Source organism: Scleropages formosus, chromosome 5 (assembly GCF_900964775.1).
Source record: "Scleropages formosus chromosome 5, fSclFor1.1, whole genome shotgun sequence".
Taxonomy (NCBI): domain Eukaryota; kingdom Metazoa; phylum Chordata; class Actinopteri; order Osteoglossiformes; family Osteoglossidae; genus Scleropages; species Scleropages formosus.
Window position 1 is genome coordinate 2,422,540 of NC_041810.1, and position 20,189 is coordinate 2,442,728.

At 53.1% G+C, this 20,189-nt stretch overlaps 1 protein-coding gene across 1 annotated transcript in view; it reads right to left on the reverse strand.

Annotated features, from left to right (window-relative positions):
- The window catches only part of LOC108926675 (CUGBP Elav-like family member 2), a 140,559-nt gene extending 124,201 nt beyond the window's left edge, over nt 1–16,358 (reverse strand). The window contains exon 1 of the mRNA XM_029251839.1: nt 16,090–16,358. Within this exon, the coding sequence (XP_029107672.1) occupies nt 16,090–16,142 (53 nt within the window). The 5' untranslated portion in view covers nt 16,143–16,358. The remainder of the gene's footprint in view (nt 1–16,089) is intronic.
- Nucleotides 16,359–20,189: the final 3,831 nt, after the last annotated feature.

Consider the following 20,189-nt stretch of genomic DNA (forward strand, 5'->3'; position numbering starts at 1 on the left):
CATTTCTGTAGTGAGATGCTTTATGCGAGCAATTCAGCGTTAAGTACCTCGCCCAAGGGAGCGGCAACAAGGTTCCTTCTCGGATTTTTAATACCAACCTTCGTATTACAAGTCCATCTCATTAAAGACTTCCTGCCCTTCTAAGTACACTATAACTATTCAAAGTTTTATTTCAAGTGCCAGCATATGTAAGAAATAAACTTGATTTTTTTCCAACGCTCTTTCACTGGGGAGCACTGGAGACAAACAACCAAAAAAATATATATATATATTTCGAACATCAGAATGAATAGATTTCATTCCGAACAGAAATTCATACATGGAGACGCAGACAAATTTTCTCCCGCCATAAACTGGTAAATGTCAGCGTCGAAGTATTCATGACAAATGAAGTGAGAATGGGGGGGTTTATATATATATTAACATGCAGCTTAAAATGTCCCCATTGCCTGTTTAAGTCCCTCCTTTCCAGATCCAAGTGCAGGATACAGCAGATCCTTCAAGACACACGTCAGGCTCAGTTGCATAAAAAAAAAAAAAAAAAAAAAGAAAAAGAAACAACCCATTTGGCTTTTCTAAATCCCCGCGAGGGAGAAGCCAGCAATAGCATTCCTGGACATCCCTAAGCGCTGCGCAGCCCAGCCAGACCGCAGCATTTAAGCCACACCACGGAGACACTGCGGCAACATTTTATTCATTTGATCCATGAAGGAATGGCATAGCGACACATCCAGAGCGACGCTGGGTTGCAAAGAACCCGGCAAGTGCGTTATGCGGTAAGGCAAAGTTTTTCAACTCATTGTTCGAGTCCACGTTCTCCAGCTCAACGCCAAGAGCTCGGAAAGACGGTTAAATCCGGGGCGGTAAGACAACCAGACCAGGTGGTTCACAGTTTGACAGGACGGAAGCAGAGAAAAAAAAAAAAGAAGATTTGTTTAAAGCCGGCTCAGTCTGCGTGGAGCGTGCGCGTTCTCTTCTGGATGCTCTGGTTTCCTCCCACAGTCAATGACATGAGTTGAGGACTCTAAATTGCTCATAGTTTGTGTGTGCTACATTATGCTGCTGTATAAATTTGGGAATGACTCTAGGTAGTTTGCCGCACACTAGCACTGCAGGTCACCTCACGCAGGGGTGTCGGCTAAAAACCAGTTAACAATAACTGTAAGTAGCTTTGGATGAAAGCGTCCACTAAAGTAAGAAATGTGAACATGATGTAAAAACAGCTGGTAGTGTAGTAATTAGAGCCGCTGCCTTTGGCCCCAGGGGTTGCGGGTTTGAATCTCACCTCTGGCTGTAGTACCCTTGAGCAAGGTATTTACCCTAAATTGCTCTGGTAAAAATTACTGAGGTGTACAAATGGGTAAATAATTGTTACTAGATGAACATTGCCAGTAGCTTTGGAAAAAAGCATCAGATAAATGAATAAATGGAAATCTGAAGAAGGATCCTGGAATGAGGATCATCAAGTGCAGAGTCGGTGAGGCCGTCATAACCCTAAGCGAGCGCTACTGGATATGGCCACGATGCCGCGCGTCTCCCCCCCCGACTGCCGTAACAGCGCCTCTCTCCGGCAAGCCCCGGCACTTCGAGGCGCAGATTGCAAACTTGTTTTTCCGCACTGGCGAAAGTGTTCCTCAACAACGCGATTAAGGGGCGGCTTTGAGCATTTTACGCCGCTGTTTAATTGCTTCGGTTCCAGACGCATCATTAAGTAAAAGCTCAGAAATACGTGTCTTAATGCGAGTTAGTAATGCCCAGCAAATCAAAGACCATCAGGCAAATTAATGAAGCTACGTTTGACGAGCGCGGGGGCGCGTTAGCGGCCAGGGCCGACTGCTCCCGTACGCAAACAAACCGCCCGCCCCACCCGGAACGGGAGGAGCACGCTCTAGCGTGGCCCCCGTCTGGGGATTAACACAGATGTTTTTAAAAGCACAAAGATGATAGGATTTGTTTGCCGCCGTTGCGGCGCAACCGGCACCCAAAGCGGGCCGTCGTCGCCGTGCAAGAACACACGCGGAACGGGAGGGGGGAGAGTTCATTGTGAAGAAGAAGAATGTGTTCCCTCTTATTAAAAGATGTCTTCCGAGGGCAGCGCCTCCATCTCTGACGCGTCGCATCCAAAGTAATCTTTTAATTATTAATCCGGTCGACGCCGTTTTCCGCGAACACGCGGGGCGCTCGCCGTGCCGCATCAACGTCGCTGCACCTTCCCATCACGCCCTTGAATTGCTGCAAGTGGAAGGGAGGAAGAGCAGCACCTCTTCAAAACTGCCTCCGCTTTACTGGGGACAAGAAAACTGACCTTGAGCGTCTTCTTCTTGACGGGGACCACAATGGATGTTGGATATGTGCTCAGGCATCCCGGTATGAGCGCAGATTGAGGGACCGCAATGTCCGCGACCCACGTGCACATTTATTCGTTTCGAAGACACCTTTCTCCAAAGTGACGAACGACTGAGACAAAATAAAAGTGGATGTACAACAAAGAGCTGTAGATATAGACATGTAACCGTCGCCGTTGCGCAAAACACATTACGCAAGAAGCTGCATGTAGAATTGATGGAAATACAAAGATGATGGCGACAGATGTTGTGGTACAAGTTGATGGAGCAGTTAGGAGGTCAGGAAAGAAACGAGTCCAGAAGAGATGTGTTTTGATACCATTCTTGAACGTTGACGAGGATTCAGCAGCTCCGAGGGACAGAGGGAGCTCCTTGCACCACAACGCAGCCAAATACAAGAAATTCTATGGCTTTCCGATGTTGGACGCCTAGCGAGTGGGACCACCAAGTGACTAGAGGTAGAGGAGCATAGTGCTCCAACTGAGGTCTATAAAGCTGTTATTTTCTGTAGGTAGATCCAGGTTTTGTAGGCCATAATCAGAGTGTTTCTAAAACCACATACAATACAGTTTTAGCATCTGTCCCCAAAAGGTTTCCCACCTATTTACACCTTGGGTCTGGTGGTTCTGGCCATTAATGGGTCGTTAAGTACTTCTAATTGTAGAAAAACAGGACACCACCCAGGTTAATTTCATTAACATCCTCCAATTGGCAGGTGATTATTGGGTTGTTAACAGACCCCAGTCTTGTGAGTCTCAAATGGGCTCCACCCATAGATGTTCCAAGTTTAAAACCAAAACTCCCCACCAGTCTTTTAGAACTGAAGAAGCCACTTGGATGAGCGGTGAAACGTATTCAAGAAAACTCATGCAAGTCCAGTTGCCTTTGTTTTAGCTTTTTTTTTTTTTTTTTGATATGCCATGACCTGGATGATTGAGAATCTTCATAGATATACACCCAGAGTGTTGGACAGCTACAGGAGGTCAACGGAGAAAAACGAAGAGCGGACCATCCGATGCCTTTGGACCATAAATCAAAGTGCTCGATGTGCCGAGGCCATCCATCGAGCCGTGACGCATTAACGTGGGGTGCGCTCCCCCTGGAGCGTGAGCCGTGGGCAAACGCTCCGCGTCGTGTCCGCCGAGTGCGTGCTCTACAGAGTGCTGGCTGACGGCGTACGCTCTGTACCGTGTTGGATGCGAATGTACCCGCTGCGGCGCACAGGGGCAGCGCGTACCCACCGTCGGTCATTATCGGAGAGTGCGGCCACCGTGACGTGTCGCCTCCGAGCGTGGGAGGGCGCGTACTCCACCGAACGCGGAGATGGCCCTGATCCACGGACGGCACCGGCTCTAGGGTTCTTCAGCGCTTCTGCACCGGGGGAAACGGCAATTTCTGCCGCTCGAGCGGCGGCCATTCGGCGGCGGGTCAGCCGAGAGAGCGATTACATAAACCAATCCAGCGCACGAGAGGCGGTCCTCCTGCGGTCGGGAGAGGTGTCCGAGTGCGGCGTATGCGTGCGATTAATGAGGACAAGGGCCTCAAGTGAAGGTGATAACAGGCAGCTCGAACAGCCCGCGCTCCCTCCCACCCCCTCGAGCCACCCGGGCCGGAATTCCACGGCGAGGGCTCCGACGGCAAACTCCGCTGTCGAACGGCACCGTCCCGCTCGCCCGCGAACAGCCGATCGCACGATCTCCCCGCGAAGTGCCGTTTGCGTTCACGTTCGACGCGTTTCTCCAAAGAAACCGGCTCCGATTTTACGTCATTTTCGCCGCATCGATTCAGGGTACCTCGATCAACTGTGGCAGGAGGCGGTATTCGAAGCTGGATCTCTGCCACCCGTAGTTGTGTCAGCTAAGGGTCCCCCAGCCATGGCACCGATCCTCCGCTCTGCTACGTGAAGCAAAACTCCCCAAGGTCCAGCCGCAAAAGCAACGCCTTTACAGCTGTCCTTTACACCGCTTTACTTTCAGAGAAGTATTTGAACCGCTGAGAGGTTCCCACCTCCTGCTGTAGTACCCTTGATCAAGCCTCAGCTAAATTGATACATTTATGTATGTATGAATAAGTCTCCAACTTATATTATTCCCACGACAGCTATGAAGATACACGAGGCTCGCTGAACACAATGGGCCTCCCGAGTCACTGCGTTCCCCTTTGTCTTCGGAAAGTCGGCGGGGGGTGGAATATATAACTTAACCTCTGTATCCTGGCAACACGAAAGTGCGAGCGTGAGACACCGGGCCGTGCGAAGGGCTCGCGCAGCGCCACCAGCGATGCCCCCGTACGCCCACGGAGGGGCAGTTCCGGCTTGCAGCCCCAGTTTTAAACTGCTCTGAACGGATGCGCCGGGGCCTGAAGGAAAAGTGGCGTGGCAGGCGGCCAGAGCAGATGGGTTCCAGAGCCGCTTCCTCGGCATAGAAAGAACCGGCTCTCCTTGTCAGCCAATCAGCTCCAAGCATCTGGTCATGTGACTGGAGCATCGAATTGGGCGATGCCCAAGCGGTAACCGGTTGACATCCCTCACTTTTTGGCTTTTTACTCTTCCGTCATACGCATTAATAAACAACACTGAATTCTTTCTTTATCATTAGTATATTATCATTTTTCATTTACCCGATTCTTGGTTTAAAAGGGACTTACAGTGATTTACCCATTTATACAGCTGGGTAATTTTTACTATATCAGTTCATGGTAAGCGCCTTAACCAAGGGTACCACAGCAGGAGGTGGGAATCAAACCCGGGTCCGTCGGCTGAGAGGCGGCAGCTCTAACCGCCAAGCCCGCCGCGGTTCCCTCTTGCTACGCTCTCCACAGCGGTTAAGGTGCCAGGCATGTATGCAGGATGGCCCAGACGGAGCATTAAACGGTGACAGCTCACTGGACTGTGTGTGACGAGACGTGTGATGTGTGTGACCCAGATGACCACAGACCGTGATTTAGACCCACTCGCCGGAGTGCGTGGCTTTCAAACGCACACTTCGGTCATCGCGTTACGCACACTATCGGCCGGCGGTACAAAATCATCACGGAGCCGAAACGAGAGGGCCGGCACGCACAAACGCACGTGCTCCATAATTCGACGGAGCTGCAACGCTCGGGGTGCGCACAAACGCACGCGTAGAAATACACACGCGAAGGCAAAGTGAAGTTTAAAAAAATAAATCCTTTTCCGCTTCTGTCCGCCCGTGACCGGCGCAGCCGCGGCCTCCGCATCCGACCGCACGCACGCGCGCCGCCAGGCCGAGCGCAGGAGCGCCACGGGGGAGACGCGCGGACACGAGTCCAATTACTGCAGAAATGAGTCGGTCCCGCGGAGAAAGATTGGGCTGCGCCGTGGCCCGGTCCCGCGGGACGAACCCCTCCGCCCCCACGCAATTAAAGGGCCGGCGGCCATTGCGACAACGAGGAGCGCCCGTGGTCACGTTACACGGCTCCTCATGCGATTAGGAAGAACGTGGTTGGGGGGGGGGCAAGGGTCAGGTGCCATGCACGCGCTCATCTCTGCGTAGGGTCACGGGGTCACCAGCCTGGACCGCGCCTCCGGTTACGATCACGTCCGCGCCTGGCGGCTCCTGGTTTGAGACGGCTTTTCGCAACATCATCAGAGGAGCAGCTGCCATCTGTCACCACCCAACACATGACACTCTTTCGCGCTTTAGTTTGGCTTACAAAAGAGGGGGAAAAACAAGGAAAAACCACTTTTTCAGCTAGAAATAGGGAGGAAAGCAAAATGTGGAGTCGGCCCCAAACAAAGGAGGACAAATCACGCACGCTGGCTGAAACCGCTTGTTGCAAGCGGGGTCGTGGTGAACCGGAGCCTAGCCCGGCGGTGCAGGGCGTGGGGCTGGGGGGGAAGGGGCACACCCAGGACGGGATGCCAGTCTGTTCCGGGGCACCCCGAGCAGGGCTCGAACCCCGGACCCGCCAGAGAGCGAGACTGGGCCAAACCCGCTGCGCTACCGCACCCCACCCCAGAGGAGAACAAACGCAGGTCCAAATTCAGCACAACACGTCCATCACAACGTTGCGGAGCGCGTGAACAAATGAGTCTCGCAACACGGACATATTTACTCATCTTGTGATATTTCATAGACCTAAAGTGCATCAGGATGAAGGCAACACGGCAGAAAAGCTTCAGAGACCCACCCAGCAGGGGTTCCGCTTTAAATAAATCCCGTCGAGAGCACGCAAGAAGTCAGTTGTATCCCATACGAGGCTACCTATGTACATTTATCGATTTAACTGACACTTTCCTTCTCCGAGACCGACTTAAAACGCTACGCTACTTACCGTGATTTACCCATTTATACAACTGGGCAGCCTTGTACTGTTCAAGGCAGGGTAAGTACCTCGATCAAGGGCGCTACAGCAGGAGGTGGAGTACAAGGTGGCTGCACTAACCGCTACCCCACCTACCGCCCTCAACCAATTACCCCGGAAGAAGCGTCCGATGAAGCCGCGACTCGCCCGCGTGGCGCCATGGTTACGCCAACAAACAAAGACCTTCTGTGAGAAGGGGAGAGAATCGGGGGGTGATGCCCCCCCCCGCCAATCCATCCCCGGGCTGGGAAAAGTGCGCAAGATTACGGACAAAGGGTGCGCGGGAGTGCCGATCGGACGTGTGGAGCCTGAACCTGATTTCCCAGAGCCCCCCCACTGACACCACCTCCCCCACCAAATCAAATCTTGCTGTTGGGCAACATTCAGGTCCCAATGAAAACACATTGCATCACAGGCCAGCAAAACACAGCCTCTTTTTTTCCATCCAAACAGCTGGTTTTGCTTGCGATTTGTTTTTATAGCGAACCTTGTTTTTTTTACAGATACGTATACGAAAGGACTGGAACGCGCCGGAATATGCTGGACTTGCGCGTCGCAGGTTTTGTCTTGCACAAACCGGGATGTGGCTCCGCAGGCCTGCTAAAGCGGGAAAGAAACAGCCCTGGCTGGGTCAAAAAAAGAGGAAGAACAGGAAAAAACATGGTAAAAATATTAAAAGTGCTTGAAATCATATGGAATGGGTGACTTTCCTAATCTGCACCCCAAAACAGTCACCTTCCTTGTAGCGTTTTCTTTCTTTTCATTTATTTCGGAGAACAGAGTCAACAGCAGGGGGCACAGCGGTTAGAAGTACCACCGTACCCTTAACGCAGGTACTTCCGCTAAACCGATACGGTAAAAACCACCCAGCTGCGTAACCCGCTAAATGATTGTAAGTAACGCTAACGCCAAGTTGCTCGGGAGAAAAGCGTCAGAAAACGAATAAATGTAAATGAGTCGCCCGATTGCATCCCAGGTGACGGCTGGAAATAGACAAACTCGGAATCGGTTCTTGCATCAGCTCCTTTCCATCTTTACCGTATCCCTGCCTTCGCACGTGCTCAGTTCCTAATTCCAACTCCATCACGACCCTCATACATCCTTCTCCTAGTCCATTCCTTCAACATCATCTCCAGCCTCACCATCCCCGCCCCACCGTCTCTCACCTCCATCCTTATCCTCATTCTTCTCTGTGCCGGGACTATTTATCGGGAGAGGACAAGACGTGGCAATTTCTCACAAATTACGATGCGTGCCGGTAAAATAAATGCCGCGACGGTTTCTGCATTATTTTCAGCGTTGCACATTGTAACGAGGTGGGATTCTCAGTTTTTTTGCATCCTGCCAGATTAATGAAACAAGAGCAGTTTACACTTTTTTTTGTCCCTCCCTGTACCTCACAATAATTATGTTCGCTCTGCTGGAGGTTGCTTAGACACGGGTCACGAAACAAAAAGTTTACCAAGTTAGAAAAAAAGTGTTAAATAAACCAGTTTGCTCTGTTGCTTAATATTAGTAGCTGTGAAAAAAACAAATAATAACTCTGATCCCTGTCGCTTCTCCATCCCCGGCTTCCGCTCGTCTCCGGCTGACGTCTCTCTAGGGATCCAGGGTCCTCTAAAGAGTGCGCATCCTCAGGGGTCAGGGCGGAACAGCGTTTGTGTGTGTGTGTGTGTGTGTGTGTGTGCGCGCACGTGTGTTCCTCTCACTGCGGCTGAGAGCCTGGAAATGAGGCCACACGTCATGTTTGCAAGCATCACCCTCGTATGCGTGTAACGGTAACAAGGAAGGGTGTGCAGACAGCACGCAGTGGGGAGCACAGAACAGCATCAGGCTGTGTGTGTGTGTGTGTGCGTGCGTGCGTGCGTGTATGCGCGCGCGCATTCTCTCCGGATCACAAAGTGCGCTGTGTTATTTTCCTCTGCGCCTCTGCGCTGCCAGAATAACCACACACGCACATACGCACACAAGCCTCTACACAGACTTGCACACAAACCAAGACACAATCATTTGATCACCGACGAGCGCCAGATTCTGACGTAACCTCGAAAAACGAGTATCGACGTTCACCGGCGAGCGCGCGATGATAGCGGCAGATGAGGACGCGGCGCGACGCGGTGTGAAGACCCGCCCGCCCTGACGCCTTCATCCGCACGAATCGCGCTCTGTGGAGGAGAAACACTTCTGGGCTCCGGGGACTCGCCACTCCACTTATTACCGCCGTTCTCGCCGCTCGCCGAAAGTCAGAGCTCTTATCACGCAGGCCGAGGGAGGGGGGAGGGGGGGACAGGGAGCGTTCCTTTTCCCTCTCGAAGCGGAAAACGAGGTTTGCAAGTCACGAGGCGCACGGGAGCTCCGTCTCGGGTTCCGCCACCCTCGCCGAACGCTCGAACCCGGTGAGAACAGCTCCGTAATTCGTGCCGACGGAGCCCCGGAAACGAGCAGTTCGCTGAGAGCTCTGCCAGTTAAATCAATGGGTGCGAAGGGCCAGCAGGTGGAGTAGCGGTTGCCGCTACCGCCGGGTTCAAGTCCCACCTTCTGCTGTAGTGCTCTTGAATGAGGCACCAACCCTAAAACTGTTCCAGTAAAAAAATACCCTGCTGTATAAAGCGGTAAGTGATGTAAGCAGCTTGACAATGTAAGTCGCTTTGGAGAGAAGTGTCCGAAAAATAAATAAATTTAATTACGTATCTGGGATGAGCCCCGCGATCCCGGCTTGCACCCCCCAAACTCCACGCAGCCTTTCCTTGTCAAAACCAGTCCTTTTGAATACAGCCCCCGAAGACCCATTGTAATTTTGTCCCCACCCCCCACTTTTTTTTCAGGCATTACATTATTAAACAGATTTTGCGCTCCCCGCGTTCACACCGGCTCATTATTTCCAGACGAAAGCAACACGCTGTTCTCAAAGCGTAGGGGAAGCGGCGCTTGGTGCTAAATACGGTCTCCGCTTCCCGCACGCTTTTCCACGCGGGAATGTGGCCCGGAGCCCCGCGACTCGTTCGACAGACGCGGGAACATTACGCGAGAAAGCCTGCGAGAGCCTCCTTTCAGAGCAGTGACGGAGGTTGCTCCATGAACCAGACAAAGACGTTTCGGAAAATCGTCGGTATCCGGATTTTTGAGATTGATCCGGCACATATAGCACAGCCTTCTGGATGGGACTGGAATCCAGACCTCCCCCGTTCCACGTGTCAGTTGACACTTCCACACTGCTATCCTGTGAGAATAAAGATCGCATCTACATGTTACCGAGGGCAACCGTCGGGCAACGTGACGTTCCCCCGTACGTCAGCGCGGGGACGCCGTAGGCCCTGAACATCGAGCGAGGCCCGGCCGACACCCGGAGCGGCAGTGTGATGGAAGGGCAGAAGTAACGCGTTGTTTCCGGAACGTGCCTGGGCCTCGTAGCAGGTGTCGAGCAACTCTCGCAAACGAGTCGGGAAAACTCCATCTCACTGTAAGGGCGATAAACTGGGGTGGGTGATTGGGGGGGGCGATCAGGCCGCTGTGTTGCGCTCGACGGATCCAGATTCGAACCCGACCTCCTGCATTAGTACCCCAGAACAAGGTACTTGATCTGAACTGATACGCTAAAAATTACCTGGCTGTACGGAGGGTGTGGTTGCGTGCGTGGTGGCTTTGCCCGGTGCCTCACGGTTTGGCGGGTCTGGGGTTCGAGTTCTCGGGTTGCACGGAGGTTCCGTGTTTCTCCCTGCGCGTGCCTCCCCCAGCATGCAGAGGAAGGACCTGGCAACCCACCTCTGTCCCGCCCTTGCCGTGAGGACCACGCGGGTAGTCGCTATGGGTCAGGTCTGACTCGACAACATGCGTATAAATGGGTAAAACGGTTTAAGTAGCTCAACACAAAAGCTCAATAATTAGTGCTGATCCTCCCACTTCACTGTGATTTATATCTCATATTATATTTACCATAATCGGCGGTTGTGGTCGAGAATGTCCGTGTGACAGGAAGTGTAAAGTTGGTTCTGCTGTGAAAAACATGTGACTAAAGGAAAACAGCCAGACTCACAGTACCGAGGGGCAAAAAACCTTTTGGGTTCGAGACATCAAGCGTGAATTTTTGCCCCAGAGCGCCTAGTACGAGCGCCTGATCCAAGCTGCTGTGCAGAATTTTCAAAAAAAAAAAAAAAAAATAATAATCATAATCATAATAATAAAAAAACAGTTGCATAAAAATGACACTGCGGACAGGTAGCACCGATTCTTAAATTAATGCCTTTATTTTCTTCTGAATGTGACGCATCCTCGGTCGTTTCACCAAACAAGACAGGGAGAAGGGGGTGATTATCTCCTGTCCCCCTTCTAAACTCTATTTATTTGCAATCATTTCCATTGACGGAGGCCTCAGAAATCTCCCGCCCCCATCTGCACGCCGCCGGCGGAGCGCGTCAACGGCAGGCCCATTGTTCCCCGGGAAGTCGGAGGGAGAAACAAAGCGAGTCGGCCACTCGCTCCGGCGGTGTCACTCTCAACAATGGCTGATTGACAGCGGCAGAGAGGAGCGGCGGCCGCGGCGGCGAGGAACGGGCCGGGTCCGCGCCGCCTCCGTCACGTCTCCGTCGCGCCGTCCTTCTGCCGCCCCGGCACGCGTTCCTCCCTTTTCCGCACGGGCTCGTCCTTCCCGGTCTCCTCTCCCTCTCCGAACGCGACCGTCTTCGGCGTGTTGGGATCTGTCTGACGAGGGACGGATTCCGCTCCGGTGTGAATGCCGACTGCGGGCCCAAGAGGAGTCGTGCGCCGACGCAAGGGGAGAACCAGAAGCCCAGTATAAATTAACCAAGTTTTCCCGATTTGCGCGATCATCCTCTCGCACCCGGTCACCCTGCCCGGCAGCAGGCTCGCCCCACGTTCGTACCGAACCAGTCATTCCAAAGGCCACTGCTCACTCCGACATGACCGCGGCGTTCAAGCGCACACCTCCCGCCAGGGTCTCCCCCTCTGCACTTCGTCCGGTGAACCGCCGCTCACCTGCCGGCACCCGCCTCCCTCGCACCATTAACCTCATCAACTGCGCCGTGGCGTCCGCCGCCATCTGAGCGCTCACGCGGACACGTTCGCGACACCCGGAGCGATGCTCCGGGACCGCTGCGCGTCGACCTTTCCGCAGCAAAGTGCGCTCCTCGACTTCCCCACGAGCCCTGCGCGGATGAGCTCAAACCGACACCTCTAAATAAGTGCAAATTGCCTCCCGTCCTGCAAACGCGCTCATCTTAAGATGAAAGAAGGAGAAACGGTAAGCATTACCGCGTCCTTAAACGCGCCGTACGGAGCGAAACGCGTAACGTCGCCTCTCGGATTCCGGGCCGAGCGACGGTTTAATGAAATTTAACTCTGCAAAGGAGAAAAAAATTCCACGTTGAACCCAAAAAGAACCTCGGAAAGTCGTGGGCTCTGCGAGTTCCGGCAGAAGGCGAAGAGTCCAACGTGACCGCGAAAAAGGCGGCGCCGCGGAAGCCCGGAACGTTAATGCGAAAACACTTTGCCGCTGGAGTGATTCACTCCACAAGTTAATTCCCCGACACAAGAGGTTATTAAAAAAATAAAATTAAAGTTAATTAAACTTCAGAATAGGAATCCTGCCAGGTTTGTGCCATACATTGATTGAGAAAGGCTGGATTAGACTTCTGGCCCGTCTTATATAACAGCAAAGGTGTTCCGGTGCACGGGGGGCCATTAAAGGGGGCCGCGATCTCCGGAAGGAGGTGCGCTGTGCGCCGGCCGCCCCGTCTCCGCGTGTTCCGGCGCAGTTTATCATCTCATCTCGATAATTAGGGAGATTAAAGGCATCCGCTTCCATCTCGCTGTGCTCCGAGAGCCCAAATCCCACACTGACACCGTGCGGCACGGCCATTAACGGGATTAATTAAACCGGAGCTCGGGTGGCAAAAGCCACGAGGGTCCATCGGCTGCGGATTTTACCTCCCCTCGCTGCACACTTGCTTTTCCACGAGGGGTGCCGCCCGCCCGCGTGGGTGTACTATTAATTAACCGTGTTTTTGCTTACCCAGCAATAGACACTTCACATGAAAGAGACGTGATAGCGGCGTAACATCCATCGATGCCGCTGCCCCTCCCCGCCTCCGTTTTCAACGCGACCGGCTATAATTATCCTTCTTCATTCAGCTCATGTTTTTCTCCAAGGTGACTTACAAAAAATGTGACCCTTTATAAAGCGGGGTCCTTTTTACAGGAAGGATTAAGGCCAAGCACCTTGCTCAAGGTGCTACTGCGGGAGGTGGGATTCGAACCTGCGCCCTTCGGTTCCAGAAAGAGCAGCTCCAACCGCTGGGCGGCCGGCTGCTCCCTGCGGCTGTGCAATTTGGTCTGATTCTGGGTTATTACAGACGAGGCCCGCCTGTAACACGCGTTAAAATGTGTCACCATTACAAGGTATAATTCCAAGGCAATCGTGTGTCATTAAAAAAAAAAAAAAAAAAAAAAAAAAAAAAAAAAAAAGAAAAGAAAAAAGAAAAACGTTGTTTCTCTTAGCCAGTCCGTGTGAACTCAAGGAAACCATCATGCAAGCACACGTCTTGCCCGTGTTACTGAGCAGAATTGCTATTTCTGGGTTCCGGTTCTTTCTAGACAGTAGGTCCCCCCCTCGCCCCCCTACTCGTCCGGCCCACACCTCAGTCACCCTGTCTATTCCACTCCAAGGACATTTTCAGCGCCGGGTGCGAGACAGACGTCTAACGTAGACGGCCGGCAGTAAACGGTAACGACAACAAAAAGGCAGAAGAGCATATTCCGGTTCGGGAAAGTGGAATTTCGACTGAGGCTTCTCAGAAAATTTCCATTGCGTAACGATAGCGATGATGTCATCATTAATGAACCAAAGATTCAGACTTGGGGGGGGGGGAAGGAAAAAACAGCAAGAGAGAATGGGTTCCATCAAGTTCCATCAAGTTGTTCCTGGTCTGGAGCCAGTTAATGAGACAAGATCGTCGCATAACCTCCTGTATGTGTGTGTCGGAGTGTGTATATATTTTAAGTGATAACCTACATTGTCTCGCCCACAAATTGAGAAAAAGTGATCCAAGCAGTACATAAACTTGTCATCATGTTCCAAGTGCGCCCATTCCAGACAACGGGTCCAACTTCTGATGTTGGGACAGAGAGCAAAAAAAAAACGGTACGATGAGCGATGTGAAATGAACCCGTCAATGATTCTACGCCAAAGCACGAACCGGCGATGAAGGCGGGCTTGCCGTACACGTACACGCGCACGCCGGCTCTTAATTCCTCTCGAGCAACTTCAAAGATGGAAAGCCAACAAACCGAAAAGCCACGAATGAATCCGCGATGACTCTACCTGGGTTCGCAAGCTTTAAGCGATAAAAATCAGATCGGCTTCCCAAAGACTTCCGTCACAAAAGAAGAAAATAAAACACGCGGCGCGAGAATGACAGCTCTGAATGTAGCCGAAGGCACTTCTGCTGCCTTGCGCGGATTTGAAGAGCGTCGCTTCCCGACGGCTCGGCGATCCGGAGGTGGCTGGGTTATCGGGGCGCAGCGGCAAATTCCCTCGGCGGACTGCGTAGCTATGCCACACAGGTGCACAGATTAATTTCTCATCAAGTACCATCCCCCCCCCAACCACATACACACAAACACACAAACACACACACACACACACACACACACACAGCTGAGTGGGCTAATGCTATGCCATAGTGTCTGGTGCTTAAATTGGAACGGATAAGGAGGCGCTCGATTCTGTAAGCCTGGGAAAAAGGGATCGTTGGGGGGTGGGGGGGAGCTGGGGACTCGAGGAGAAAACTGAAAAGCTGGTCTTTCATTAACATCCTTCTGTCTTCTCACGGGAGGCAGCTGCTCCTACAGCTAATCCCCATTTCCAGAGGTTTAATAAAGGAGGGTAAGACAAAAACACCCAACCCCCATTCCGATCTTCCCCCGCCACCACCCAACTCCTAGTATCGCTTTCTTATCCTTGTCCCCCAACGCCAGATTACACCCTGCAGTCGACAAGAAGCAGCCAAACACCCCCTTCCTCTGAATGACCCTCCGGGTGGTGGGACAGGTAGGGAGAAACTCAACAGCACCAGCGCTGCCGTTGGGGACGTCATGTGGAGCATCTTTGAGACCGGCATTGGGGTGGTTTCGACGGTTCACCGAGACCGTAAGCAGAGCGCGCCTAGAGGGTATCGGCACCTCGCGCACACAAAACAGGGTTCGAAGGAGCCAGGTTCTGGCCAAGGACTCGAGCATCCTCTTTTCTGCCGTGCCGGTGCCGGTCACTTGAGACGCGGAGAAGCTCGGGACCCAAACCCGGCGAGAAGCACGCCGTCCCACTCGCTTCAAGGGGACCCGATCGCAAAAGTCCGCTGCAGAAGACGACCTCGGAAGAAGGAAGTGGGAAGCACTTTAATCTACGACGGCTCCTCGACGGCCCCCCGGCAACGCGGCGGAGGTCCGAAGAGGTTCCCGGAATCCGGTTGGGCCGCGCGCCTGAAGACCAAGTTGAGCACCCCTCCGGACCGGACCAGCGCACGGGACTCACGCTGGACGGCACGAGGCATCCCGAGACTCAGAAAAAGGACAGTGTGGCAACAGCAGCCGCTTCCCCGAAGCAGTGTTTGTGTGCGTGAGGGAACTACAGCGGACCGCGCACGAACCACCCGCCGCTTCCTTATTAGTTGGAGCGCAACTTGACACACAAGTTCCTCTCGGCATCGTCGCCGCTGACATGACCTGATCTGATCGAAGCGTGTATTGATCTGGAGAGAGAGACGCACTTTCTAATGGGAAGAGCTGCCTCGCGCACACGGCAGCGGCTCTATGATGAAATGCCTCTGGAATCGCGCTGTAGAAGGAGAACGCGGGAGATGATGGGCGGTGTCGCGTGTCGCGGCCACGAGAACATGAGGTGGAGGTGACGACGGATGCGCCGGGAAGGGGGGAGGGGGGTGGGTCACCGCTCCTCATCGCCTCCCCAGGCAGCCCACAGCGGAGCCCCCCGCGCCGCGCGCGCACAGGACAGCCCCGGAGCGCGCTGCTCCCATCATCGCTCGACCCGCATCCAAACCCCAAACATCCGCACCCGACCCCCCTCCCCGCCCCCCAACGGGGAGGGGGATGCTTTCGCGAACGACAGCCGAACGCGCGCGAGCGCGCGACGCCCCGCGGTCCGTTAAACCGTCGCGGCGCCCGCTTAACAACGACCCCGTTTCGCGAGACAAAAACCACCACCTTCCCCGTCAGCGCGCCGCGATCCGATCTCCGCCGAGGACTCTCGCCGAGCACGTGAAATACAAGAAGAAGAAGAAGAGGAAGAGGAAGAAGAAGAAGAAGAAGAACAACAGCAATCAAAATAACAGTGTGACAGCAGCACCACCGACTCTGAGAAGCAGGGACGCGCGAGCGGTCGCCCTACCTTAATACGTTCCAGCTTTTCAGCGGATCCAGGTCTGAAATTATAGAAACCATGGCTGGGCGGCGGGCTGGCAGGCAGCGCGGGGTGCGAGAGGGCGCGTGAGCGGCTGCGGCTGCGGGTTCGGGTGCGTGTGCGCGTGCGGGGGGACTACGAAGGCGGAGAAGAGAAGAGCAGAGCTGCGCTCCGTGTGCGAACGACCGCGGCGGTCCACTGCGAGCCGGCCCACCGCCCCGCCTGATAAGCGCCTGTCATCGGCGTCCCTCCGCCCCCCCTCCCCCCTCCCCTCTCCTGCGCGCGCCGCGCTGTGCAGCGATGCTCTCCGAGCGCGCGCGTGCGTCTTTCAACGACGGGCCTCGCTTGACGGAAAAACTCGACGACTAACTACTAGTTATGTGTAGTACTGGTTCATAAAGTAGCTAGTTATGTTCCGGTCGTACCCGTGTGAGGGGGCCCTTAGTCGCGTTGCTCCTTTTATTATAAGAGGCCGTTATTTTGTGTTCTGGTCTCAACCTCTTTCTCACCACACACACAGTCACAGTGCAGCGCGAGCGCTCCCGCCTTCCGGGGTTCTCGTGTAAACTTCTTTCTTTCTTTCTTTCTTTCGCAAGAACATTCACTGTGTTAACATTGCATTGCCATTTTTAAATCCTTTCTTTCTTCCGTCTTTTCTTTATTACTTCCTTATTATTGGCTTCGGCCCGTTTTTGTAATGCGATGCGTGTGTGGAAAAACGAAGCGTTGAAATTAAAGTGGAAGAGAAAATGGAAACGCAAGCTTGTTGCAACACACACACACACACACAGAACTTATCAGTGAAATCCATTTTTAACCCTTGGCTCCCCTCTGCCCTCGGCCACGCTGGCCTCGTGTGACCTGGGATGGCCTACGATGACCCGTTACAATAAAAATTTGGAAGCTGATGCTGAAATGCTCTAAGTTACTGGAAAGGGCGTTAAAACGAGAGATGCGCGCCGACTTCTCCTGAGCACCTTTCTTCCTTCAACCGAGCTTCTTCTTTCTCACAGTGACCACATCCTGTTGATGGGTTCGAGCTCCTCTTGCACTGCAGAAGCAGCAACAACCCCTCCTCCCCGCCGCCCGCCCTCGCCTCCCCCGCCACGTGCGCATCACAGATAATCATTGTTTCTCTGCTCCAGCGCTCGCTGCCATATCTATTTATATGCCGGAAACAAACAGATGAGCCACTCGACTCCACGTGTCCCTTTGAGACAACTTGTGCCTCCATGCCTGTACGAGCAGATACTTTACCGTGTTAAGAACAGGGAAACCTAACAAGCTTGTTTGTCAAACTGCAGTCCAACAGCAGTGAGACACGAATGACATTTCCTTCGACGTACAGTGATCCAACTTGCGGCTGTTGCGTGTGCAATTGCACAGAGGCCACTTTAACACGCTACGAACAAATTAGCTCCGCCGCGTGTAATTACGCGCGGATTTGTGCCGATTCTCGCGACATCATCCAAATACCAGTCATTGGACGCTTGGAAATATATACGTGCCCATCTTCTCGGAAATGACGCCGCACAGGAACACGCGCTGTTACGCATTCGTTCACCATTGTGCACGACACAAAGCCGTCGCCCATGTTGCGATACGCGCAAGCGGTCCCTCTTACACACACTCTTAAACACAAGGCAGCCTTAAAGCTAAGAGTATTATAAATAAATCCGCCTTGTTACCCACGCGTAAATAAGTATAAACCAGTTACACGTTATTATACCCAAACCGCCGGTTTCACACTAACTTTCTCCTGTTACGCATGAAATATCGTACAGTGCAGTTCTGCTGTATATGGGTTTGTTACCGAACCTATGGAGCACATTCCGTGCAAGCCTTTCACCAGAAGGTCCTCGGTTCACGTCCCAGCAGGAGCCCTGCTGGCCTGTCCTTGTGTGAGGCACTTAACCAGAATTGTTTCGAAGAAACAATAAAACAAACAAACAAGCAAAAAAATCCACAGGAGTAAAATTGCGCACGTCGTCCGACTCCTCGCTGGCAATTTTTCTCAGTTCCATTTTTAAATGGTGTCAATATTTCCGCATCTTTCCTGGTTTCAACAGGATCCCAGGCTCTTAAGCTCGGCATCATCAGATTCGAGCAATTTAACGTTTATCTGCCCACCACAGAAGATATACATAATGAACCATCCCAGTACATAGCAGGATAGGTATTTTGAAATTGCTGCCACCCACATAATCCCGATTCACCCCCCACCCCCCCTACCAACATAGATCTATTGAGAGATGCGGCAAACTGTGATTGAATTATAAATATGGCGATGGCTCGCGTCACTACAACACTTCCTGTCTTCATTATCTGCAAGATGTTTGATTCCTTGAGTTTCGCCTAAAGCCAAACACCCACATGCCATACAAGGCTGATGAAACATTTTCTCTAGTATTTTTTTTTTTTTTTTTTTCTCTAGAAACAACATAAAACACATGTACCTTAAACGGCCCCCTCAAAAAAACAGGGTGCTGGTCCGCGGCACGGAGGTTTACGCCGAACGCTGCCGTTAGTCTTGTTCACGGCCCCGAAAGGCAAAAAGCAGAGAGCGAATGTATGAGCTGAAAGCGCATTAAATCTGAAGATGAAACCGCTGCCTGTAACACGAGTCGATAACGTGGAAGCAATCGAAACCGGCCTCCTTATTTTGCATCTGGCCGACCCTGCTGATGGAGCGGCCCGGATTCCTACGGCCGCTCGAGATGGGCATCTCTGCTCGTGTAGCCAGAGAGGTTCGACGACGCGGGCCCCCCTGATAAGGCAGAAATAGCAGGTTTGGCTCGTGAAAGGGGCCTCGCGCCGCTGGCAGGGGAGTCCAACACGCACACACAATCAGGAGCCCGCAGGGGGCCGGAATGGAAGTACAGGATTTCTGATTTAAATATGCACCTCCGATGATTATCGGAGCGTTCGCCATGCGGAGCGAGCCCGCTCGCTCTCCTATTTAACGGACGCTCCGTTCCGAAGGACCTCCTTAGTCGAGGAATGCGTTACTTTGCGTGGCGGCGGACCGGCCTGGTGTTTACCGATCGTGCGCTGCCAGAAGGTTCACGGGAAGTTTGTCTCGCTGTCTCGCTGTCGGCGAAGGCAGAGCTGAGCGCGAGTGGGGAGTGTAGGGAACGCGGCGGGCGGCTGGGGAGGGCGCTCGGTGTGAATATCTCGCAGTGGCTAATCAGGTCCTCCATCTGGCTGAGCATCCCCGGAACTGGGAGGATGCGACACGGTTCAGCCAGTTTGCGCGCATTTCAAGGGACGAGCAGCCGCTCGTGAACACAGATGGGCTCACGGCGCACGTGTGTGACTTGCGCGCGCACGTGCGACGCTGTGGTTACACATTTGTGCGCGAGTCCGTGTGTGTGTGAGTGTCGGGGGGTATGTGGGCGGTGCGTTCGTGTGTGGACGTGTGCATGTTTCTAACACGTCTGTGTGTGTTTCGGAAGTGTGTATTACTATTACGCACGCACATGGACGTGTCTGCATGCGTCTACATGTCGATATCTGTGCTCAAGCACTTCTGTCATCCAGAGGTTTGCGTGTGTGTAGGTATCAACAGTTACGCGTGGGTGAGTGACTTCATGTGCACACGGTACATGCGTGTGAGCGTGAATATGTATGCGGCTGCCTGTGCCCGTTGAGCTCTTTAAAACCGTTGGATGCACATCTCTTTTTCAGGTTCGGAACGTAAAAGTCTTTACGTGACTTATAGGTACAACGGATTTACTGTTCGCTTTTCATGTACACAAGGTATTAAAAATGTGCAACGAATAGCAGCACCGGCCTCATAATGACACGCAGCGGGGGGGGGGCAGTGATTGAATACATGTGTGTAACGGTTGCGGAAGGGGGCCTTAGTGACTCTTTGTGACAAAGGGCGCATCTTTCTTACGTGCCATTGATCCGTTTCACTCAATATGTGTTTTACGAGGTCTCGGTGGTTTCTGGGTCTGAAACAGCGAGTGGGTGGCCATGGGGAGCCTTCCAACTGCTGATCGATAGATATGGCCTTTCGCTGGGGCCCGGAGCTGTGTGGGCGGTGGGGAGGATTGAGGAAGAGGAGGATGGCGAGGAGGAGT